Genomic DNA, 24,480 nt, shown 5'->3' with positions numbered 1-24,480 from the left:
GTTATTAACATGGATGGAAAGATTGGAGAGATGTAATTGGAAGCCACATATTTTACCTCTTAAGAGGAGATGCTCTTTGTTCGTGTGTGTCGGCGACATTACGGAGATATAATTGATCTGACCTTGTCACATCGTGGGGGACTCGTGGAGATAAACCACTGAATGTCAAGGTTATAACTTCAGATTTAAGTGAGTATTAGAATAACAATGAGGCATTTAACACGCTCGGAATACTTTAACATGTAGAGACATTTTAGAAGGGATACTGCTTGCGTAGCTTAGCATGAACTCCACTTCGCTACCTGTAGGGGGGGCACTCCTTGCTGTCAGTCTGTTTGTATAAAGCGGCCGTAATTCTGAGAGATACTAGAAAGGTTTATACTGTTTTTTGACGAACAACAGTTAAACCTTCTTTCCAGCACCTTTTTTGCACTTGTCAAAGCAACAGGTCGGTTTCCTGGATGAAGTCCGTTTGGTCCGTGCTCAGACGTGGTGTCACCAAACCTGGCGACCTCGCAATGCCGGCAGAACTTCACAAAAACTCCAGACAATAAATCATTTTTGCACTTAGGCTACAGATGCTCCTCCTTAAAGTCGGGGAGAAATGATTTGATTAGGATTTTTGCAAGTAGATTTTCGACAAGAGCTCTAAAACCAATTGGCAAGAAGGGAAAATCTGTCTGTTATTCCAAGTCAAACTTTGGTGTTACTGAAGCCATTTTTAGCTTCGTAGTCACAGCATTTAAATAGTCTAATTGGCTACTGCTGCTGTGTTACATATTTTGTCGCAGCTCATTAGTCAGTGAAGCCAGATGCAAACAACCAGTTTGTTTTTCCTTTTGAATTAACCAAATTTAAATATTGGATTTTATTTTGGTGTCAGACAATATGTGTTTTTGGTAAGATTAAGAAATACATAATAATTTAGTTTATTGGAGATTGTTGACATAAAGAAAAAACGTATCATCCTCTTTATCTTTTAAAGATGTTTTAAATCAATGCAACGTGCTCCTCAGTGTCAAAAACATGTGTGTGTGTGTGTGTGTGTGTGTGTGTGTGTGTGTGCATGTGTGTGTGTGTGTGTGTTTGTGTGTGTGGTGATGGTGGTGGGGGGAGATGCAGGAAGGAGTGAGGCGAAACAGTCACATGCACAACAGACTGTCAAGGAATAACTCCCCTGCTCTCTCTCTCTCTCTCTCTCTCTCTCTCTCTCTCTCTCTCTCTCTCCCTCTCCCTCTCTCTCCTTTCCTCTGTCTTCCTCTCCCCTCCCACTCTCCTCCTCTTCCTCCTCCAGCTCGCCGCTCTCCTCTCTCCCCTCTCTCCGCTCCCCGTTTTCATCTCAACTTGAACTATTCTAGCATTTCGTTTTTAATGCCACATGTAGAGTTGGCTCACTCCCAGTCTCCCCCCTCTCTCTCTCTCCTCGTCTCTCCCTCTCTCTCTTTACTCTCTGCTCCTCTCTTCACCACCTGTTAGTCTCCCTCTCCTCTCCGCGCTGGGATCCCCTCTTTTTTTATGAGGAGTTTCACACTCGCATTATCACTGAGGTAAGTCAACATTTTGATTCCTATTGTCTTAACGTTATATTTATGTATTTTTCTCTCCGTCATTTCCCTGCATAGAATTCACTTTTATGCTTCCACCTTTTTTCTTTAAATATGTTTCCCTTCGTTCTTCTTCACGCCCTCAGTCTCTGTCATCACATCCTCACTTCACCTGTCTGTGTGTTAGGTTCATGCATGTGTGTGTGTGTGTGTGTTTCTTGTTAACGGCGCACGACAGAAGAAAACTAATGCAGTAAAAACCAGATGGACAGATGTGATCCTGCATCATTCTCACACAGGTGCAACATGTGGCCGCCTGTGTTTGTGCTCTTTCACCTGATCCTTCACTTTTTCAACACACACACACACACACACACTGACTGAAGTTTACTCATCCTTGTCAGTCTGAAAATAACTTGACTCTAATTGACAGGGGCTCACTGTCACTGTGGTTTGCGATGTGCTGACTATCAAGCCCTAATGAGTGGCTACAGTTTGCGGCTCTGTGCTCTACAGCGTCTGCCCGTCGGCCGTGCAGCTTGCTATTTAAAGGTGAAGGGAGCCCGCTGCAGGGGCCCATTGTATGTAGGACACAAGAGAAGAAGAAAACCAGTCGAGGGAGTGAGAGCGAGAGAGAGAGGAGAGACGGAGAGAAAGACACTTGCATACCTACAGGTGGAAGAATGGTGCCTGTGAGGGACTGACGGAGAGATAATGAGAGAGATAAAGAGGGGGAGGGGGGAGGAGGAGAAAAGGTGTAGATGGGTATGCAGAGTTAGTGGGGGGGGGTTGAGGGAGCAAGCCCCCATGCCTGTGATATGACTCTAATGTAAAGTGAAGGCGCTAAAAGAGGAAGACGAGGAGGCACAAAGATGTTCCTGACTGCTCGCTACTGGCAGCTTCACTCTCCTCCCACTGGAAACCTATGTAACCTCACAAATAAGAGAGGGGCCACGCATGATACGCTGTACTGTACATGGTTGCATAACAAACGGCCCGGGGGGGCTGCTGTGCATAGCTGCCGAGGACAAGTTGGACCTTTAGGTTTGTAGCTTATGGGAATTATGCAGAGTAGCTCAGCCATGTGCTCAGAGGCTCACGGTCATGTATGTATGTATGTGAGCGTTAACGCATACAAACCTGCTGCTAAGTGCGAGGGCGAAATCTTATTATTGTTGAGGGTGCACCGCCACACCCCTCAGCAACAAAAGAGGATGATAAAAAAGAGGAGATGAGAGAGATATTCCAGCTGGCAGCATGAGACAATCAATCATCCGCTCCCCGTGAGCTTCTGCCTCCCCGCAGGCTGCGAGCCACCAGGCCTCCCGGTCGAACGTGTGCTGCCGCCGCTGCTGCTGCTGCCGCTGCTGCTTGTGCCCGGTGCAGCCAGAGGCTCACGGCCACATCTGCCAGGACTGGGAGGCGACTGACTGCGCACGTTATATCAACAGACAGCCGCTCGCGAGCCTGCACAGTGTGTGTCTGTGTGGAGAGATGAATTAATGATCTGACGGAAGTGCATCTGTATGTACGTGTGCCTGTGTTGTTATATTTGTGTGTGTGTGTGTGTGTGTGTGTGTGTGCTTTGAGGGATTATAAATGACCACAGACGATCATTACTATCTACTCATCCATGCTAATTGAACTTTCAATCAATTCAATCATAATCATCATCATGACAGCGAGATTCATTAACTTGTTTTCACCTTCTCATTGTTTTGAAATCTCCCCTTTTAACTCAAGATGATTTCCGACTGAAATGATAGTTTCATCTCCTCTCTGCATTAATTCACCTCTTATTTGAAGAGCTGCAGGTGTTAACAAGAAGCACAGAATCGTGTCCTGGTGTGTGCAAGAGACTGAGTTTATCTCTGCACTACTTAATTTAACACTGTTGAAGTCTGACTAGTTCTTCTTTGCCTCAGAAGTCAAGTTAATTGTGGCGTTGTGGTCCTTAGATGCACCAAAATGGCTGCTGATGGTTTTGGAAAGGCAAATTACCGCCGCGGCTTCCAACGTCCATCACTTCGCACTCCGGAAGCCAGAATTCTGTCAAAGCAGTTTCAAAGGAGTTGACGAAGTTTGCAGATGGGTGCGCTGCAGTGTGTTTCTGAGGTTTGTTTCATCTCCTGCCAAACGAAAAGCTGGACGAGCTGCGGTGTGCATCACCAACTGTTCACAGCGGAGACACTGGAAAAAAACATGACAAATGACCCTCGCTGCCCGCTGAAGGTCAACAGCCAACAATGTCAGAGCCCCACTCCACCATTAGTCATATTGATCTAAAGGGTTGAAAACCTTTAGACTGAAGGGTCAGATAATAATTGACTGGTTTTGATTCCTCACACAGACCCACTTATCAATATTAAAGGAGAGGATACATACACTGTACAAAGCAAATGATTCACCAACTGTAAAACAATTGAAAAAACTAATTTCGTTTAACTTCAATTCAACTTGAATTGTGTCAATATTACTTGTTCATTTTAATTTGTCCAAACTTAATTCAAATTAAGTTTTTTTTTTTTAAGTTGGACCAACAATCTTCTATTTCTGTGTGTACATATTCCATCTGCTCCAGAGAGTTTGATTGAAGATTGAAAACACTCTCATGTCTGTATTTATAATATTAAACTACAGCCTGCAGACGCTAAAGAGTGGAATCAGGAGTAGACAGCTAGCGAGCATTGGCTTTGTCCAAAAGTAAATCAGCTGAAATCGTATGTATGTGAGAACGCAAATGTCTGAGTCAGTTCCTTGGGACATTTTGCCGAACTTTTCCTTCCAGCCTCCCAGTAAAATGTCTGGGAAATGTCAGAGTGAGCCCGAGTGTGATGTGTTGATTACTTCGAAATAAAAAACAAGACAAGAATACAAATGCGCAGAGAAGTCGTCGACAAAGATGTCAACTTTGAGAGACAACGAGATTCGACAGCTCTTTAATTTAACAGCTGTGTCGATGTGTCGTAAGAAAAACACGAGAAACGACAGGTCGGGGTTTTGCAGCAGGTTATGTACCAGACTTTGTTAATAAAGAGCTCTGGCGGTGCTGTTAAATTTGAATTGAGACGGACTAGCTAGCCAAGCTAAGCGGCCGCTGGCTGTATCATTACAGTGATACGACTCGACCTTCTCATCTGACTCTCATCGAGAAAGCGTATTTTAAACAGTTCCTTTAATATTGATGCAGGTTTGAGATCATCCTCTCCTCTAATGAATACAAAAGGTCATCATCAATAAATTAAAACTCTCACTTCTTTTTGGGGGTTTTACTTTCAGCCCCTTAAGCCACTGCTCGATTTGACCACTGATCTTATCCGTTTCCTAAATCCTCCTAAAAACCTTTTCCGAACTTCACAGACGATCGACTGCCAGACAACACAGAGGAAGTGCTGATATTCGCCTCTCATTTGGATCGATTAATGCGGAGATTGCAGAAGGTAGTCTGGGGGGATTTGTTCAGTATGGCGAGCGCGACGCCCCCTCAAGGCCGGCGGTCTTTAGACAACAAAAGCGGCGAGGTACTTGTAATCCACCCCCCTCTTGTTTATTTTGGGAAGAGAGCAGACACATCAGCCTGGTGGTCAACTGCACACCCTGCAACCACAACTTTATATAATCATCAGGACTCTTCTCCCCATCTGAGCACAGTGAAGAGCGATCCACCCTCTAGACTTCATCCCATAATTACCTGTCGGTCTATGGGGGATTGTCAAGCACTTCAGGGAACACGTGCTTCCTCGCTGACTCACACTCTGCAATTTCAGCGAGGATGATTAGGATTCGCGGGAGACCCCTATTGTCCATGATCTGTTATCCTGCCTGATGCGCTCAGATGTATTCTTTTGAAATGTTAATGTGTTCACATCCTCTTCTGTATTTTGTCCTTGTCATCTGAGTAATGTCTTTGGTTTTAGAGAAGAGTTCATCTCATGTTGAAGGAATTTTCAGCGCCGGAACAATTTAAGATAAAAGGGAGAAGCTAAGAGAAGTTTTTATTATGAAATGGAAAAGGACAGGAGAGTTAGGGGAGAGATAAAAATGCAGCAAATGGCTCGAGATGACCAGAAGCAGGAAAATATCCCATTTATTTCCATCCATCTTGCCGAGCTTACCTTGTGTCATTTGTTTTCGCCGAAGAATAATTGGAAACAGCTGCAGCTCATATCTGTGGATCAATGTCTTCGCTCTTCGGCTGAATGCATTTTAAAAATTTAAATTTCTGAAAGGAAATGTCACTTTCTACCTCTCCCTCCTATCCCCCCCTCTTCTCCTCCAGCCCTATGACTGTGCGAAAAGGAAAACGTTTAGGCATCTCCATCCAGGAGCACATGGCCATCGACGTCTGCCCGGGCCCCATCCGGCCCATCCGGCAAATCTCTGCTTACTTCCCTCGCCTCTCGCCCACTTCCTCCTTCTCTGAGCCGATTTCGCCGAATCAGCTGGCGGCTCCCGCCTCTCTCAGCCCTGGCAGCGCAGGTCAAGGTGGAGGGGCTGTCGGCGGGGGAGGAGGTGGTGGGAGCAGCGGCCTGTTGTCCCCTTTTTTACCGGGGATGGCGGGCGGAGGGGGCTCGCTATCAGCCATGAGCAGCATGGACACCTCCATCGAGATTGACAGCTGTGACAGTGATGATAACAGTGAGTACCTGAAAGAATTGACCTGGTTCCACTGATGCTGCTTGACACAAAAAAAAAGGAAATAACTTCAACACTGGTGGGAGTTTGGGAGAAAAAGCTTTGGATGCTTCAGAACAGAATTAATTATAGTTATTATGACAACATTTTGAAACAAATTAAGGGTTTCTCGTTGTTTTTCCCATCTTAATTTCTTCCCACTATCCAGAAATGAAGCCAAAATATCCCATATACAAATGATGCCATCTTGCACAATAGTGATCGGGGTATAGAGCCGAGGTAGTCAGGTCCTGCCGATACACGAGCTCGAGCAGTCGACCAGTCATGACGTTTCAACCCGTTTTTATAACATCAGATAACTAATTAAAACCAAAGTTTCTTAATTGCCACCAATTAAGACACTTTGGCTTCACTTTCGGGGAGTTGTCATGTCATCCATCTTCATACATCGTGTATGGTTTAGCTGATGACCAATCACTTTGATGGCTTAAATGCCTGCTAATGCTTTCTCAGGAGTAGCTTGTTTCAAGAAGCTAAGGCTCATACTAAAGCTAAGATAAAGATAAGTTTCCTGTTTGTTGTTTTACAAAGGAGAAGCTTGTAAAAGTGAACATTTTGAGAACAATTTGAGGGATTTAAAAACATTATAGAGAATATTCTTTGCTTTAAATAAATCCCAGTGTTAGCCAGTCAACCTGTTTCCGTCTTTCCCTCCCACTCTCAGTAAGAAAGCAAATAAGCATATTTCTCACATTGTGAAACTATTCCGATAAACTTTCTAAAAAGAGTTTTATACATTGAGTATATTGAGTGTTGGTTGTTTTTTCCCCTGCCACCATTCTATATGTTTATTCCAGGCAATAACATCTAAAGTGACCTTGTTTAACTTTTTTGTGACCTGCCTCCCAGCCGCCCTGGGGACTTTGGAGTTTGATCTCCTGTACGAGCGAGCCACCAGCTCCTTACACTGCACAGTCCTGAGAGCAAAGGTAAACACACTGTCCTCCAAAAACTCCTCCAGAGTTTGACCTGTAGCAAGTCAGACCTGAAAACAAGTTATCATTGTTTTAGAATATAGGACAAGATGGTGAATGTCCCTTGTACGTTTTGAAGGTCTTTTGTGCAATTAAAGTTATGTTAGGGACATAACTTCAGTTGTCCACCTTAGCGTCATCAAGTGTTTTGGCCTTGTAGTCAACGATACAGGTCGAACTTGATGGTAAACTCAGGCTAAAGGTAAATCTGACTGGCTACTGGCTTGTATGGCAGCACTATGAATGCCGTGTTGCCGCTCAGTAGATCAGACATCGTTACCTCTTTGCCTTTTTTATCTTTGTGTCTTTGTTTGTCTGATCTGTGACACAAAGATCCCTGTAATCTTTTTTTTTTATTGCATGCCTGTTTTTTTTTTGCAATGCTCATATCACAACCTCTACGGATGGTAGAATGTCTGTCTGTTGGTTGACCCACTAATTTGGTCCAAATTGAAATATCTCAACATATAGATGATGGATTGCATTAAATCCTTAAACCCATAGTGTTTAAATTGCTTATGGCTGCAGTAATCATGGCAAAGATCGTACCTGGGGATCGTCACCATCTTACTCTTGTCCTTATAAGCACGTTATCTTATTAGACCTAGTTTTTCATTTTTTATGTTTTAAATTGTGAACAGGTTATGAGATCTTTGTACTCTTCTTTAGACATCTTACATCTTCTCTGTTTTTTCCTATTAGGGTCTGAAACCGATGGATTTCAACGGTTTGGCAGATCCATACGTCAAGCTGCATCTTCTGCCCGGAGCTTGCAAGGTCGGATATTTATCATCAGAACATTGTTTTGGTTAGAAAGAAAAAGACCATAGAAAATATACACAAAGCAAAATGACCTTGTGGGCAGTAAGAACCTGTTTTCCTGTTGAGGCGTCTTGCTGTTTGCAGCTCTCAGACAAGCCTCATTGTTATATCATTTTTTTCCTCTCGTCTCTGCTGTGACATACAGGCCAATAAACTGAAAACCAAGACTGTCCGCAACATGCTGAACCCTGTGTGGAACGAGACGCTCACCTACTGTGGAATCACGGAGGAGGACATGTACCGCAAAACACTCCGGTAAAGGCTTTTTTCTCTATTTCTGGCCTCTCTCGTCTTTCTTTCCCATCACAAAGCCAACTCCTGCTTACAAAGGCTTTCTTATCATCTATCTCAATCGCACGGTGGTTTTCTTCTCCTTCTCCGGGCCTTTATCCTCTCACTAAGTTCCCTCTCTCCTGCTATCTCTGCTCATCCATTGATCCAACTCACTGCCGTTCCTCCCCTGTCCTCGCTTTAATCCTGTCCACCAGGATCTGAAAAGATCTCCCATCACTTCTTCTAAACCTTTTTCTGTTTTCTTTCTTTCTCTCTGTCTGTCTGTCTCCATGCTGTCCTCTCTCTCCCCAAGTTGCAGTGACAGATTGAGGGCAGACTGAGCACCACGGGTTGTTTTTAATTTCAATGACCCCCTCCAGAGGTGACGAAAGCTGTGATTTGTCTCTGCCTGTGACTAAAACTTTGCCAAAGCACACGTGCGGCAGGGATTTAAACAGGATTGACTGTTGATCTCTCAGGGGAAATTAGAGAAACTGCCCCGACCACTGGCCTCTGACACTTAATTCAGCAGAGTTGTTTAAACATCAGGAGACAGAAAGTTTGACCTATGGAGACATTTAAACATGTAGAAGTTGTCCAGTGCAAAGTTGGTCCAACGTTAGAAATCCACTACGAAGTTATTTTGAACAGGGACTGAATGCGGCCACATAAATCTTTAAAGCAGTTTATTGTATTTCAACCATCTGTCACAAGTAAAAAGGTTTATTTACAGACTTGCATTTCAATTTCAGCAATACCAGTAGAGAAAGAAATCCAACAGCTGGCTGGTGACTGCAAAGCCACCACAAGAGAAAGAAAATAACTTTTTATGCTGCTATTGTTTTTACTTCAAACCTGCAATAACAGGCAATAAACTGCCACCTGTTTTCTCCTTTTATTTGGAGTTTATGAAAAGGAAATTGGTAAAAAAAATACAGATCGTAGAAGTACCTATCCAGAAAAGTTGCAATTACATATTTATATTCCCTTATTTTGACAGGAAGTCACGATTTTACAATATTTAGTTTTCGTTTTGAATGTCTTTTTATAGAGTTATATATCTGGATTATGTTTATTTTGATCACATCTCACTTTTCTTTTTATTCATTATTTCACAGTTATCCTTCACTGTGAGGTTTCATGCACTTGTCTTGCGGGAGTAGTAAAGCCTTTGAATTGACTCTTTCATTATCCATTCATTTTTATTCACGTGTCCGACACTGACATTTAAGTGACAGCCTGTGTGGATTTGAATTATCACGCTGCTCTACGGACATTAGGAAATCTTTTTGAGTTGTCATGGTGACAGTAAAATGTGTTTATCACATTCATATAGCTTGTAACTGGTGTCTTTGACCTATCGTACTCTTACTCATTACCCCAGACTCAAGCCTTTTAATCACAGATGTCCTTTATCCATACATCCTTTAACCATCGTTCTCCTCTCAGCGCTGACTGACTTCATCTCTCTTCATTCTTCTCTCCTCTCATCTTATTTACCTCCTGGGTTCTGGGCTTTTTCTTTCTCCAATGTTCTGTCTTTCCTATTTTCGCTGCCACTCTATTCTGACGAGTTCAGGTCTCCTGTTGCCTGATAAGCTACCAGACTATAAAAATGACCCCTGGGGATGTCCAGCCACATCCAGTGTCCACAGGCAACTGGTCCCTTCCACCTTTCACATTTATGCAATGTTTTCTTACTGAAACTGAAGAGTGCGAGATGTCATTCTGGCGGTTATGAATTCAGTTAAAAAGTTGAACAAAACAGAAAATGAAGAGGCAGCTTGTTCATATCTGTGTTTTCCTCCCCTGACACGCTGCACTCTTCATTTTTCTCTCATTTCATGTTTTGCACTCACATTTACATAAAAGACATGAAAAAAGCAATTACAGTGGATTCCAGTTAGCCTGTAGCATATTGACGCTTCAGCTCTGCCTATAGAAACATTAGCACACAATAATGACTCCTCTCTCACACACACACACACACACACTCACACACTCACACACAGATTTACATAAATCCTGACGTCTTTATCTCTACCTCTCACCCACGTCACTCCAATCCTTTGCTCGGAAGCTTTTGATTTCAAACATGCAGCTTCCCTCCCTCCTGCACTCGGCTCTGCGGCTCCCGCCCACTTATCTGTTGAGGGTGACACTGTGGCCAGAGGAAAAGTTTACCAGGCCTGTAATTGACTTCACCTTGTAGATCCACTTTCACACTATTTGAATTCCCACAGGAAGGGGAATGCTAATTAGTCGTAGGATGTTTGTATACAGATGCTTGACTTATACGTGGGTGATTTCTCAGGCTGTGTGCTCTTTAGTTCATGTCATGTTTCTGTTTACTTACTGTAATGTTCCCACAACAATCAGACTAATTAGATGAGTCATAAAATGTGATTTTGTAATTGGACTGTGTTTATACGGCACTTTTCCAGTTTTATCGATCACTCAAAGTGCTTTTACAGTACAAGACACATCATAGTATAATATATCATATAACATCAAAGGGCATATACCTTTGCCAAGGCCCATGTATTTAACATTTTAGAAACCACATTTAAATTTACTACATCCAGATTTTTATTTGGATTTGCACCAAATTTTACACACTTATAGATATCCGCTCCCAAAATGTATCTGATTTTCATCAAGATCCATCAACAGATCAGGTTTCATGAGTTTTTTGCATAATCCTGTTAACTAATAGACAAACAAACAAACAAGTGGAACATAACATATAATTAAAATGAGTCATAAAATGTGATTTTGTATGACCACCTCTCTCGCACACCTCGGCTCTCCACTTTGAATTTTCTAACTATGCCACATGACTCAGCTTCTCTCATTTGTTTTTATTCATGTGTCCCCTCCCTCCTTCTCTCCGTCTCTCGCTCCCTTCCTTATTATATCCTCTCACTCGCAGGGTGTCCGTGTGCGACGAAGACAAGCTCACGCATAATGAGTTCATCGGGGAGTCGCGGGTGGCCCTGCGCCGCGTGAAGCCTGACCAGACCAAACACTTCAACATCTGTCTGGAGCACCCACCTCCTGTGAGAAGAAGCCAGGGGTGGGAGGGTGGGCAGGGAGAAGAAGGACTGGAAAGAAAGGATAAAAGGAGGGACAGATGAAAATGAATGTGCATGAGGGAGATAAATGACTGTAGGGTAGAGTAATAGTCAATATATTAAGCGTGTCTGACTCACACACTCCACACAATCCTTTCAAGTAGAAACAAAGATATGAGGGGAAAAGGCAGGAGAGGAAATTGTTAGTGTGCCATCGGGGAGGTGTTGAAATGTCAATATTTCGTAGACGTACCAATCTACTCCAATGACGACCACACACCTGGGACTCATAATTTATAAAAATCCTATGTACAATCTGAAGAATCATTAGAAAAGGTGCTGATGCTTCTCAGCTAGAAGAAAATGTCCCCAAGTGCTTCAACTCACTCAAGATCCACAATTTAATAAATAGACCATAAATAGAATGATTATCCTGCTGCATAAAAACAAGCGTGGGCACAGGAAGGATACAGCAGATGTCTTTATTAGTGCTGTAAAAAAACAACTCTCTTACCTTTTACTTTTAAACCAAGTGCCTTGCAGGGGTTATCAGTGTCCCCTCCGAACAAGAAGGGTCTCAGTTTGAATCCCGGTTCAGCCAGGGGCCTTTCTGTGTGGAATTTGCATGTTCTTCTCCTGTGTGTGGGGGTTTTCTCCGGGTACTCCGTCTTCCTCCCATAGTCCAAAGACATGCCGCCTGGGGTTAGGTTAATTGGAGACCTGATACCCTGGCGACCTGTCCAGGCTGTACTTGGATCTGTACCTCACCCAATGTCAGCTGGGATTGGCCCCAGCCCCCCCTGCAACCCTCATATGATAGGCGGTATAGATAATATATGAATGTAGGACGATAGTAGCACTAGAGATAAATTACGTGGGATCACCCAAGTGACTTCTTAACCACCTGCTTCACTCCTTAAGATTTTAGGGTTCTGGCTGCAGGGATTAGCCTCAAGAGCATTAGTGATTGTTGCTGGGCGATGAAGCCAGGCTCGCAGTCGCTGTTGAAATTCAAGTTTATGTTCGTGGTTGAGGTCAGGCCCGTTCTTACACACCAAACCTGGAGAGGAAGAAAATGTCCTTATGGGCCTCACTTTACAGCAACATCATGTCGAGACAGGAAAGAGGATATTGTCTGAATACGATTTCTCATAACTGTCATTATGTCCCATTATGAAACCACATTTAAATTCACTAGATCTGGATTTTTGGATCTTCACCAAATTGCACTCACTCATAAATATCAGTCCCCTAAACAGCATCATCAGCCTGTTTTTCCAACAAGACCCATTAATTATTCTTTTAAAAGTAAATGGAAATATTGAAAAACACCATGTTTGTAAGTCTTCGCACACATCTCCCGATGCACCTGAACACATCATCAGTGATGTGAAAAATAAATAATCCCGGGTCGGCCCCCTTGATCTGGATCTGCACCAAAATGTAATGGATTCTTTCTGGACGGGTCATGGCCGAACCCCTCCACCAAATCTCATGGAGGATATTTTGCATAATCCTGCAAACAATCAAACAAACGCAGTCGAAAACACCAGAATGTCACTCAGTTGAGGGCTCAGCTCCACCAGGGCCCAACAGTCCCTTTAAATTCAATCAAGCTGCACCAGATTGCACACGCTTATAAATATCAATCCCCGGAACATGCCAGATTTCTTTCATCATCTTTGAGGAATCAAGGGAAATGTCAGAAAATCTGTATCCGCACCAGAATTTAATGGGTTCCTCCCTGACCTATACCACATCCTTCCACTGAGTTCTGTGGTTTCTGTCTGGTAGTTTTTGAGTAATCCTGTTGACAAACAGACAAACAAACAAAAGCAGATGAAAACTCTCCTCGGAGGAGGTGAGAACCAAAAGTAAACATAGGACAGGCGTCGAGGCGATGATTACAGCCTCCAGAATTACAAATGTAAGGTAAACAGAGGACAGAGTATCATATCTATTCTCATAAACAACAAATAGCTCTTTGTGGCGGCTTAATGTCAACCAGGTCACACATGGGAGAAGGGTACAGAGACACCGGAGGAACCAAAGGTGAGGAGAGGAGAGGGGGGGGGGGCCGCTGGAGCATCAATAGAGAGACAGCAAGTGAGAAAGATGAGAAACAAATGGATTAAAAAATAAAAGTGGAGGAGGGTGGGGGGCATGTGTGTGAGAAGAGGCGGGAGGTGCCGGGGTTTTGTTCTTTATGAGTCGGAAAGGGCTGTTGGTATTAAATTGGCCCTCCGGGCCAGTGGCCACTCTGCGATCAAACGCTAAAGCCACTCTGTCACCCTGCGAACCAGACGATGTGTCAGGCCGGTAATTTTCAAAGTGGCCTCTCCCTCGCTCCGTTCCCCTTCATCGTTTCCTCCTCTGAACTGCATGTACAGCTTCTGTGTCAGTCATATCCCTTATTGTTTATCTCTTTCTCTTCTTCTTCAGCTGCCGTCACCGACCGCGATGAGCTCAGCCCTGAGAGGAATCTCCTGTTACCTGAGAGAGGTGAACACTGCTTCATCTGTTCTGGTCCACATGACCCTCCCTCTGTCTGTCTGTCCTCGTACTGTCCATCAACAACCAGGTTTAAAGACGGATTAGTCAACATTTCTAAATGACTACAAGATAAAGATAAAGATCAGTTCTCATCGAGCACACACACGATGTCAAGTCTCATCGTTAAAGCGAGAGAATAAAAACATTCGTTTTCTCAGGTTAATAGTAATTTTCATTCTACTCTCTGTGTGTTCATCATTTTTCATTTTACTATCATCTGCACCACTGGTTTTACAATTTAACTGATGATGATGCTTGTTATAAATTCAAGATTCATTCAAGATTCAACAACTGCATCCTAGTGCAATGGCACTAGTGTCATTTTAGATTGAGAGACTCATTTAGTCAAATGAATCCACAACATCTTACATCATCATTGATTTGTCATTTTCGTCTTTTGTCAAGTGATTTGCTGTTTTGCTCTGTTTAAGGATGACTTAAAGAAACGCAATGTTAAAGAAAGTTTCAAAAAACAATAATCAGAAGTTAAAAAATACTCAACAACATCATTTAAAACCTGCATCTTTTATTTTCCATTACTTCCAGGAGACGTGAAAATCAATTATTCGACTCATTTGAGTCACGTAATCCAACCAGCATTCATTTACTGTTGTTGGTTAATTAAGTGCAACACGTCTCAAATCAACCTGTAGTTAAACTGGATAATTAAGTTTGATTTTGTATCACAGGGAAATGAATGAACACTAACGACTGCCTGATGCATCTGTTGAGATGGAGCAAATTTAAACTCTTATTTATAACGATTGTCGATTTAATCTGAAGGGAAAAAACATCCAATCTAGAGGAGACTAGTCAGAAACCTTAAAAAAGAGAAGTAAAAACATTCCAATGCAGTAAGAACATTCTAGTAATAATGTAGCGGAGTAAAACTTTGAAACAGTGTGAGGTAAAAGTATTACGTCGCAGTACTAGAGTAATTTTACCCAGTTACCCTTCACCTCTGAGTAACAGAGGTAAAGTCAATAAGTTCCGTTTGTGACCATTAGCAAGAGAATGTGTGACATTTTGTTTTGAAGGGCGATTATTACAATGCATTGAATTTCTAAGTGGATATGATTCCTACTAACAGAATGAGAACCCGGTCGTCTGGACCTCGATGCCGGCTGCACACTTGAGGATTTTCAAATCTTAACGGACTTTAAAAATGATGGAGACCACAGACATAAGAAGAGATTTAATATTCTAATGGAGAGAACGCACACACTCGATGATCCAGTTGATACGCAGGACCACACACTTGCTGTTTAAACTAAAGATTTCTGAGTCACGATTTCTGAGACTTTAAAGCTCACAGAAACTCACATGAGACCTGAGAATAAAGACAAACATGGCGGCGGCGGCGTGCTGGCGTCAGCGGCCGGTTGTGCTCGTTTGTGTAATGTTTTGCACATTTCCACAGGTTTGTCCTCATTTTCTTCTGTCCACCTGACGCAGGAAGCTCTGATTCAGTCAGTCACGTTAAGATTACGTCTGTAAACCCCTTAAACTACAGGATCCTTTGGCCTCAAATCATCAATTCCCCTGCTATCGTCAGGAGAGCGGATTCTCTGTAATCCTCTTGTGTGCAGCGATGATTAATACAATCTCAGTTTTTCACTTTCTTCAGACACAGATGATTTAAAACAGCTTCTTCCGCGTCTCTCACCATATTCAAGACCGTTTCATGCGTCTGTGGTATAATCCTGCCTTTTCTCTCGCTTTGCAAACCCACCTACGAATTCCTCTTGTTCCCATTCATCCGTCACTGTGTGAGTGTGTAGCTGTGTGTGTGTGTGGCTGGCTCCACACTTATGCCTGTTTATTTCCAACCCCCCCATAAAGAGTCGCTCTCTATCGATCCGTGAAGGTCAGAGCGGTTTTATTACCAGATACCTGGTACAAATTGTCTCCACTAATTGCGAGTAGTTTAAGTCTCCTAGCCATCGATGACAGATGGGGAGCTGTCTGCTGGCAGAAGGGATGATTCCAAAAGAAAATCTGAGAAAAGGAGAAAGAGAAAGAAAGAGAGAAATGAGAAAAGGAAGAGGGGCAGGCTGTTGAGACAATTAGAAACGGGGACGGAGGAGCGTGTGAGGCGTGTGGCATATTGATTGCCTTGGCTGCATCCACCTTTTGCCTGAAGATAAGACTTAATGAGAGATGGAGAGATCTGAAGGAGAGCAGAGGCATTTAGTGGAAAATCAAAAGTACGGGAGTGATGGAGCTCCTTTTTATATTGAAGTGACATTACAGGCAATGAAACTGAGCCTTTTCCCTTTTCTGTCGTGATACAAGACGGATAACTCCGTCGAAAAATCATGCACCTGCAGTGATGAAAGTCCTGAAATAGCAAACGTGTGTTTTTTTCCCTATAAATAACATACATGCATCGGTGCCGTGGGCCATGAGGGTGAGTCACGGTGCTGCGAGAACATCGTCTTCCCCTTCCTCACCCTCTGCTGCCGGTTCCTCGCTTTCTTTCATCTGTCACTTTGAATCTGCTCTGTTGTTCCGCTTGTTGTCAAATGCTGTGGGAACAGTTTGATGTTGTCCATGGAAAACACTCAGGAGGCCAGAAGCCACGAAGTGCATTAATATGACTTAAAGGCCGGCGCTTCACTTTTTCGTCCAAGACAGGAGCGACCGCGCTGTTGTGTTCTCAGTGATCAAATACTCACTCTACAACCAAATGCTCCCAACACAATCAAATACTCACAATACAATTAAATACAACACAACTAAATACCCACAACACAATCAAATACTCACAACACAACCAAATACTCACAATACAATTAAATACAACACAACCAAATATCCACAACACAATCAAATACTCACAACAAAACCAAATACTCACAACATGAACAAATACTCACAACATGAACAAATACTCACAACATGAGCAAATACCCACTGCACAAACAAATACCCACTGCACAAACAAATACCCACTACAAAAAAGTTGCGATGAATGTGTGCGTGAATGGGTGAACTTGACTTGATCAGACTAGAAAAGCACTTTTTGCAATTGTGTCACTAATGAATAACGTAAAACAAAAAGGTATTTTGGGCTGTTGCAGGGTTTAGTGTTGGGTTCATTATCTGTTCAGGTCTCAAGGGCATGGTGGGATTTATGTTTCCGTACAGAAGTCAAATGCTCTTATTAAGGTTTTAGTATTCATTCAGTCACTGTGACGTTCAACAAAGGTTCAGCTTGTTTTTATTATTTGTTCTGCTTCTGGAGGGAAATCTGCAGTGTATTTCCATGGTTTATTTTCACTGCAGCTTTACACCCACTTCAATTGATTACAATTTTTTTTGTTGTTTGCCTCTGTCGAAAGAAAATTGATATTGCGAGCGTGTTAGCGCTGTGGCTTATTTGCACATTGAACAGACACGAAGCGACATTAGCATTCATTTGAAGTCGTGTTTGAGTCCACGGGTCCAATATTCACCCTCCTTTTAGCTTTGTTTATCTCCGCAGTGGGTGAATATCTTTGGGTTCATCGTAGCAGTTGGATATGACGCTGAAGAAAACCATAACAGTTCATTTGTGGCCATTAAACTAAAACATTGAGTTTCGCGGAGCTGAGAGTGACAGCATAGTCGCATAATGATTCTCTGAGGGCTCATAGCTATGAGCGACCCCTTTTACATTATGCATAGTCATTAAAGCCACAAGTCATTTAAACATATTGATTTCTGCAGCAGCTTTAAAACAGCTAGAGTATTGGTGCCTGACTCATCAGCAGGTCATGACACGAGCCCTAGATACATCATTTTCAGTATATGAAGCCTTTTAAATCTGACCCCAAAGTCACTAATTCACTGTTTACCGCTCTATATCCACTCTCTTCCTCAGTGGGAGACGGAGCAGCAGAGAAGTCTAGAGGAGAGAGGCCGTTTGCTGCTCTGCCTGCAGTTCCTCCCCCCGGCAGGCGACGACGATGTGAAGGGTGAGGCCAAGGAGAGGGCTCGCGGCGGCCTGTGCGTGGGCGTCAAACGCTGCGCCCACCTGGCAGCCATGGATGTCAACGGCTACTCGGACCCCTACGTCAAAACGTAAGGACGACGTCGCAGCACTGATTTAAAGCCAGGAGATTTATATGCATTGTTGTCTGTGATTGAATGAAAAACAAATATTTAAGCAGCAATTCTAGCACATAACTGGCCACATTGCAAATGATGAATACACAACACGCACAGCTTGGACTGATAGGCTGTCAATTGCCAAATGACCTATCCAGCACCAGCCTCCCACCCACCTTAATACCTATGTGGGTTCTCCACTGGCCGTTGGCTCGTCTTGACCCCATGAATCACCTTATTGTCACCGCACATGAATGATATATGACTGGAGTTGACCCTTCATGAGGGTGAGACAGGTGAGAGCGGCTTTCACAGAGGAAGCTGTTGTGAAATATGTCATTCATTCATCAAGATAATGACGACTGTGCGTGTTTGTGTGTGTTTGTGTGTGTGTGTGTGTGTGTGTGTGTGTGTGTGTGTGTGTGTGTGTGTGTGTGTGTGTGTGTGTGTGTGTGTGTGTGTGTGTGTGTGTGTGTTTATTGACAGCCTTCAAATGGGACTGGGAGGCAGTGACATGATGTAATGTTATGGCCGCACTGTATCATGGGGCATTACCAAGATTTTTGAAAAAACAGAGCCTGGTGCTGTCATGTTGGTCCTCTGGAGTTTTATTACTCACCAATGAAAGAAAAGCAATAGTGTGTGTGTGTGTGTGTGTGTGTGTGTGTGTGTGTGTGTGTGTGTGTGTGTGTGTGTGTGTGTGTGTGTGTGTGTGTGTGTGTGTGTGTGTGTGTGTGTGTGTGTGTGTGTGTTCGAATCGATGTAGCTTTGGTTAGGTCGGGGTTACAACACACTGCTCTGAATGAGTGCTATGAGGGGCATTGCAGAAGGGGACTCTGAGTGTTAAGTCACTTAAAAAATGCCTCATTATAACCATAATTGATTGATTAAAAGTAAGTAAATAAAATCATTACATCAGGGAAAGTTGAAAAGAGTTTTAGTTCTTATTTTAAAAAACCTCCCAACCTCCAAGGCCTCTTCCCGGCTGTTAAACAAAGAAATCTGTGTTAATATGGCAGTCCATGATAAACAATGGTTTAGGTTCGGGTTATGTTAAGGGTTTGATATTTAGTTGAGGTGAGGTGAGGGTGTAGACTTGGGAATTCATTATGCTAATGAGCTTTTGTTACCAAGACCTTTTCTAGCAGAAACACTGATCTTGTCCAGTAGACCTCATGGGGACCAAAGCCTGATCCTAATGAGGCAACACGATATTTCTGAGGTCCTGGTTAAGGTTAGAGGCAGGAAGTGAGTGGTCGTTAGGGTAAGGTTAGGGTTGGGCAAAACCTTATGATTATATGGTTAAGGTTAGGGATAAGGTTTTGGTTCGGCTCTCCATAACGAATGGAAGTCAATGCAGTGTCCTTACGAGGAAAGCTACACAAATGAGCTTCAAACCACCTCTTCTTCCTCCGTCTGTTCTCCTGCGTGCTGATTCAGGCTCTGAGGTTGCTTCTAGAACGAGGACGACACTATCTCCCATCACACACACATTAACACATGAAGACAGGCACATTCCCCGTCACTCTCCCTGCTTCCCTTACATACACCGAACCTACGCATGCATCCCCCACACGTCCACAGTAATACATCATGCACCTTGTTTCATTTCAGATGCGTGCTCGCATCTCTGCCCTTTGGCGGGAGCTTCTTCTCGGATGCTTTGTTGTGTCTGAGAGCGTGTGGGAACATACGCTCTCCAAGCTGTGGGTGGTGGGTGGAGAGCAAATGTGAATAGAGAGTTTTGACACGCTGGCTTAAAAATATCTTGAGAATCCAATGACAGCTCACGAAAGGGGCGCTGAGCTTTTTCAATATAAGGAATTACTGATCAGTCCTCACACTCAAGGAGGGTTTGTTTCACAGATAATACAGAGAAACATTCAAGGGAAGATAATGATAGTTTGGGGAATAAGACGTCTGCTTTCCTGCTGAGACTTAGATGAGGATATTGACTCTCAGTTTAATATGAAGCTACATCGAGTAGCTGGTTGATGTAGCTTGGCAAAAAGGAGGAAAATGCAGAAAGCCTGGCTTTGAAAACGAAATCAGACTTTATATTGCCAAGAGATAAGTCCATTCAACCTCAATTAGAGTTTTTACACTTCTGGGAGTTACAGTTTTAACACAGGTGGTAAATTATAGATTATGTTTTTGGTTTTATTTAAGAAAAACAAGCTAGTTTTTCTCCATTGTTTGTCATAGAGATATGACAGTGATGTCAAATTTCTCAGCTAACTTCCATGACAGAGAAGACAATAGTAAGTAGAAGTTCTTCGCTCTGGACCGAGCAAACAAAAACTGGCTTGTTTCCAGACATATTTATGATAAACATGCATTCTTAGATTATTTATATTCTTATCACACCCGATCCTTTTTCTTAGTGTTTTGTTAATATGCCAATATTGAACAAAGGTGTCAAGACTCTATACAAAAAACACATTTTATTTATAGCGTCTGCGTTATTTCCACATTCTAACTTCACGTCACGAACACACGAATGTTGAACATCGACTTCCCAACTCAGGAGAAGGGACGTTCCGGGGAGCATGTGAATGCACAGTTACACCTGAGTGAGCATATTGATTCTCTGTATGTATCCGGCTCTCTGTAGTCATGGCTGGTATCTTCCTCTTGCCTTTGTGCTTCGCTTCTCCTTTCAGCGGAGCCCTGACTTCTGAATGATAACGACGGGTCTGATATATGATGGTAACACATTCCTCTGTCTCAGGTATCTCAAGCCCGATGTTCAGAAGAAATCCAAGCACAAAACCGCCGTCATAAAAAAGACCCTCAACCCAGAGTTTAATGAGGTATCTTGCCATGTTTGTGCATGTGTACGACTGTGGGAGCGAGAAGCACAATTGTTATAGTTGAATGTCAAGAGACAGCTCATTTAAGCTTAAAGTATATAGTCCTCAGAGACACTGCGCTGCATGCAAAGTTTCAGTAACAGCTAGTTTAAGAGGACAGCCAATTACAGTTTGCATATTATTAACTGCTGCCTCATTAGTGAGTGTTTTAGAGGTTTAGAGAAGAAGAGCAATGTGTAGGTGTGATCTCCTGACCTCAGTTCTTCCCCTTTCCCCTCTTTGTCTTCACCCAGGAGTTCTTCTATGAAATCTCCTTCACAGAGTTGGCCACCAAGACGCTGGAGGTCACGGTGTGGGACTACGATCTGGGAAAGTCCAACGACTTCATCGGTGAGTTGACAGCTATAAGCACTCCGGCACTGGATCGCTTCCTGCTGCTGGTTTTTGGAACACTCACCAGTTGGCTGGCTCTTAACATGGCGGATGTTGAAGATATTTAAAGATGTCCTCTCTTACTAACTATCATCCGAGTGCAGCCCTGTCGGTAATTTGCAGGGTTTAGTTGCCAAAAGAGCGTTTGGCTGAAAATGAGCTTCGTACTAAACTTGGTCTACGAGTGGGAGAGAGTTATTTCTAGGATTGTTTTCAACCAGAGAAAATCTGTTGTCAACTGAATTTACTCTTCAAGCAATTGATTTTGCGCTCAACCTGGCAGCCTCGTTAATTCATTAAAAACAAATTCCTAAAAAATAAATAAAAAATTATCCTGGTAATCCGTCCAGTAGTTTAACAACAAACAAACAAATAAACAAAAACACAAACAAAGTAATTGACAAACGGAGACAAGAGCCTAGCCTCCTTGGCCGAGATAAACATATTCATAGACATTTTCAGTTACTTTTTAAAACTTGTATTTACTCTTAGTTTTTTTATTAAACATATTCATCGTATGTTTACGTTGACTGACGTTATTTTTTGGTCTGTGCACTTGTCAGGGGGTGTGTCCTTGGGGTGTCACTCGCAGGGAGAAACTCTGCAGCACTGGATAGAATGTCTGAAAAACAAGGGCAAGAAGGTGGAGCGCTGGCACACGCTGACCAACGAGCTGCCGGGATCCACGGTGCAGGAATGAACTGCGCCTCCTGCACCGCCCTGACACCGGAGAGACCACCTGAAGACGAGAGAGACATTTCATCGCATGCTCTGAGGACTTTCTGCATGACTGTGACGGATTCATATCCTACTTTCTTTGTGTCATAAAATGAGTTCATAATTCACAACAGCATCATCCCAAAGGGTTTCCATTCAGAGATCAATGCTCTAATCATGGAGCTAAATAGACCTGATTCAAATCGGGGGAAACCATCCCTGCCACAAGGCTCCGAGAGGGAGAATTTTCATAATCATATTCATGGGGATCCGTGTCCCTTTTGTGCATTTTGTGTTCATCTACATGCTCCTGCGCACTGCGCCAAGCTGGTCAGATTTCAATCACAGAGAAAATTGAAATCGTGAAAGCAAAACGAGACAGAAAGTTGAATCATTCCGCAGTTCGCCTCTCGTGTCAGGTTCACTGGCTCTTCCTAAATTTGGCCTGTTATTCTCATCAACTGCTGACGTTTAAACGGCTCCATCGCGGCCCATCTCGTCTCACGGCACACATACCTCTCCCTTGCAATAATGTTTTTGCCTAAATGCTTCCGAAGATTTCCAAGTGGTCTTACTACTGTTTTGTATCTATGGATCTGATTGGGCGTTGGATTGCCTGCACACAGCACAACCTAATAAGATAATTGGTTCTTCCATGTTGATGGTTTGTGTCACGTATGTTTGCATGTTTGGTGTTGACGGAACAAACTTAAAGACAAATATGTGCCGGACTCTGCTGCAGGACGAAGTGTTCATCATCGTGTCGTGACCCTGCTGAGGTGTGTGGCTCTGATTAACTCAAGACAATGTTGGTTCCATTCACGGTTGTTTTGATGTGTTTCTTATTGATGACAAGCTGATGTTTACCTACTTTTTGCTCCATGGTCTTTTATTTATGAGGAAGAGGACGGTGGTGTAACTAACAGGAGAAGTTTCAGAGCAGACTGTTGTGCGTGCTCGCCGTACTCTGACTCTCTGACAACTGTCCATCGCTGCTGCTTTACTCTGGGTTACAGGTTTTATTTGTACACGCTCCCGTGGTCAATGAGGCATGCTGAAGATACCAGTGGTGTTCATATGTAAATAGATATTGTGACGTCTGGATGTTTGTCCTTTGGAATATAAAGCGTGTGCATGGTTCTTTTTCTTTTTCATAAAAACATTCTTATTGATTCATTGCGTGAATCCCTGAGTTTCTATTCTGTTTCTTTATTGTTCCTCAGTGTCTTCTTTGAATCTCTAATGTTTATGCAAAGCTCACAGGTGGCCCAGTAAAGACAGCGCTGCCACCTAGCCTCCAGGATCTGTAATTGCAGCTTCTTCTCTGTGTAATATGAGCAGAACAGATCCAGGGGTCGACTCAGAGGAGAAGCACAGAGGTGAAAGAAAATCCCCCACAAATCCTTGAGGGGTGTAATTTGATGTAATTTGAACACTTAGTTTTGATATTTGAATATCACTTAATTTATAATATTTTTCTGTTTCACATTTAAAATAATCTTTCTGAAATAATGATTGAGTTTTTCTATATCGAACATTTAAGCAGTGGTATTTAAAAACTGGATTTTTGTGAAGGTTCGATGCAAAAATACAAATTGAACCTTATTTAAATTGTATTTAAATTACAAGTCAAATCATGACTCAATTCGCCCAAATTAGATCATTTAAGATGACACCAAAGATAAGGAGGGTTTAGTTTGAGCTTTAATAAGTTTTACAACGGGCACAGGCGCATAGGGACCATGATTATTAAAAACCAGAATCAGTTAATTAAAAAGCCCCTCCCAAGAACTAGGGTTAGGGTTAGGGGTTAGGGTTGGGTTGTGGGTAGTGGACCACAGGCTAACCCTATTGATAATGTAATGCCCTATTGAAGTGCAGGGTAATAGTAGGATATTCAAAAGTGTGTATTACAATGTATGACTATTTTGAACCCTCAACCCTTTGAATATAAGCCCAACAAAAGCCACACAGGGTTATTAGTGAACTTCAACTATGTTCTATGTTGATTTACTGGTATATAGCCTATTACCTATTTACCTTGGAGTCAAGATGTTGATTATTTTCTTACCATCATCTTTGCTTTTACCGTTTGAAGGGAAGGTCAGAGGTCAGTATCAGGACATCGGGAGGTTTTTGGTCAACATGCTTCCTGAGTATGCACGGATGGACGGTCATTCTCTGAGGGTCAAATCAAGCTGATGTCTCTGACTCACCTGCAGAGTCATACTGCCGGGACTGAGGCTCAGTTTAGATTTGAAATTGAAAAGAGGTGTCACAACAACAAACGGAAGCTCATTGCAGCTGCACAGATTCTGATTATTTTGCATTTTCTCGGGTATCCTGAGCGGGAAAGAAGCTTCGTGGGAAATCGGAGAAGGCTACTTCTGTTTCATCTCAGTCACTGTTTGTTCTCCCTGAGCGCAAACAGCAGATGCAGTGTTGGATCAGTCCTCCACAGATCCTCTCAGCAGGAAAACACAAATAATGA

General features: G+C 42.9%; 1 protein-coding gene across 2 annotated transcripts; it reads left to right on the top strand.

Annotated features, from left to right (window-relative positions):
• Positions 1–1,254: 1,254 nt before the first annotated feature.
• On the top strand, positions 1,255–23,165 carry LOC118100481 (double C2-like domain-containing protein alpha). Of its 2 annotated transcripts, none has more exons than XM_035145656.2 (11): positions 1,255–1,547; positions 5,824–6,182; positions 7,089–7,168; positions 7,916–7,990; positions 8,181–8,290; positions 11,241–11,367; positions 13,825–13,884; positions 17,801–18,000; positions 20,759–20,840; positions 21,134–21,230; positions 21,836–23,165. In XM_035145656.2, exons 1-11 carry the CDS (start codon positions 1,516–1,518, stop codon positions 21,970–21,972), a joined length of 1,359 nt encoding a protein of 452 aa, XP_035001547.1. In that variant the 5' UTR covers positions 1,255–1,515; the 3' UTR covers positions 21,973–23,165. The 2 variants fall into 2 exon arrangements, with proteins under 2 accessions (XP_035001547.1, XP_035001548.1); XM_035145657.2 differs by lacking the exon at positions 1,255–1,547 and adding an exon at positions 2,369–2,588.
• The last annotated feature ends 1,315 nt before the right edge of the window (positions 23,166–24,480 follow it).

This window comes from Hippoglossus stenolepis, chromosome 21, assembly GCF_022539355.2.
Source record: "Hippoglossus stenolepis isolate QCI-W04-F060 chromosome 21, HSTE1.2, whole genome shotgun sequence".
NCBI classification, from domain to species: Eukaryota; Metazoa; Chordata; class Actinopteri; order Pleuronectiformes; family Pleuronectidae; genus Hippoglossus; species Hippoglossus stenolepis.
This window is presented reverse-complemented; position numbering and strand designations above follow the sequence as displayed.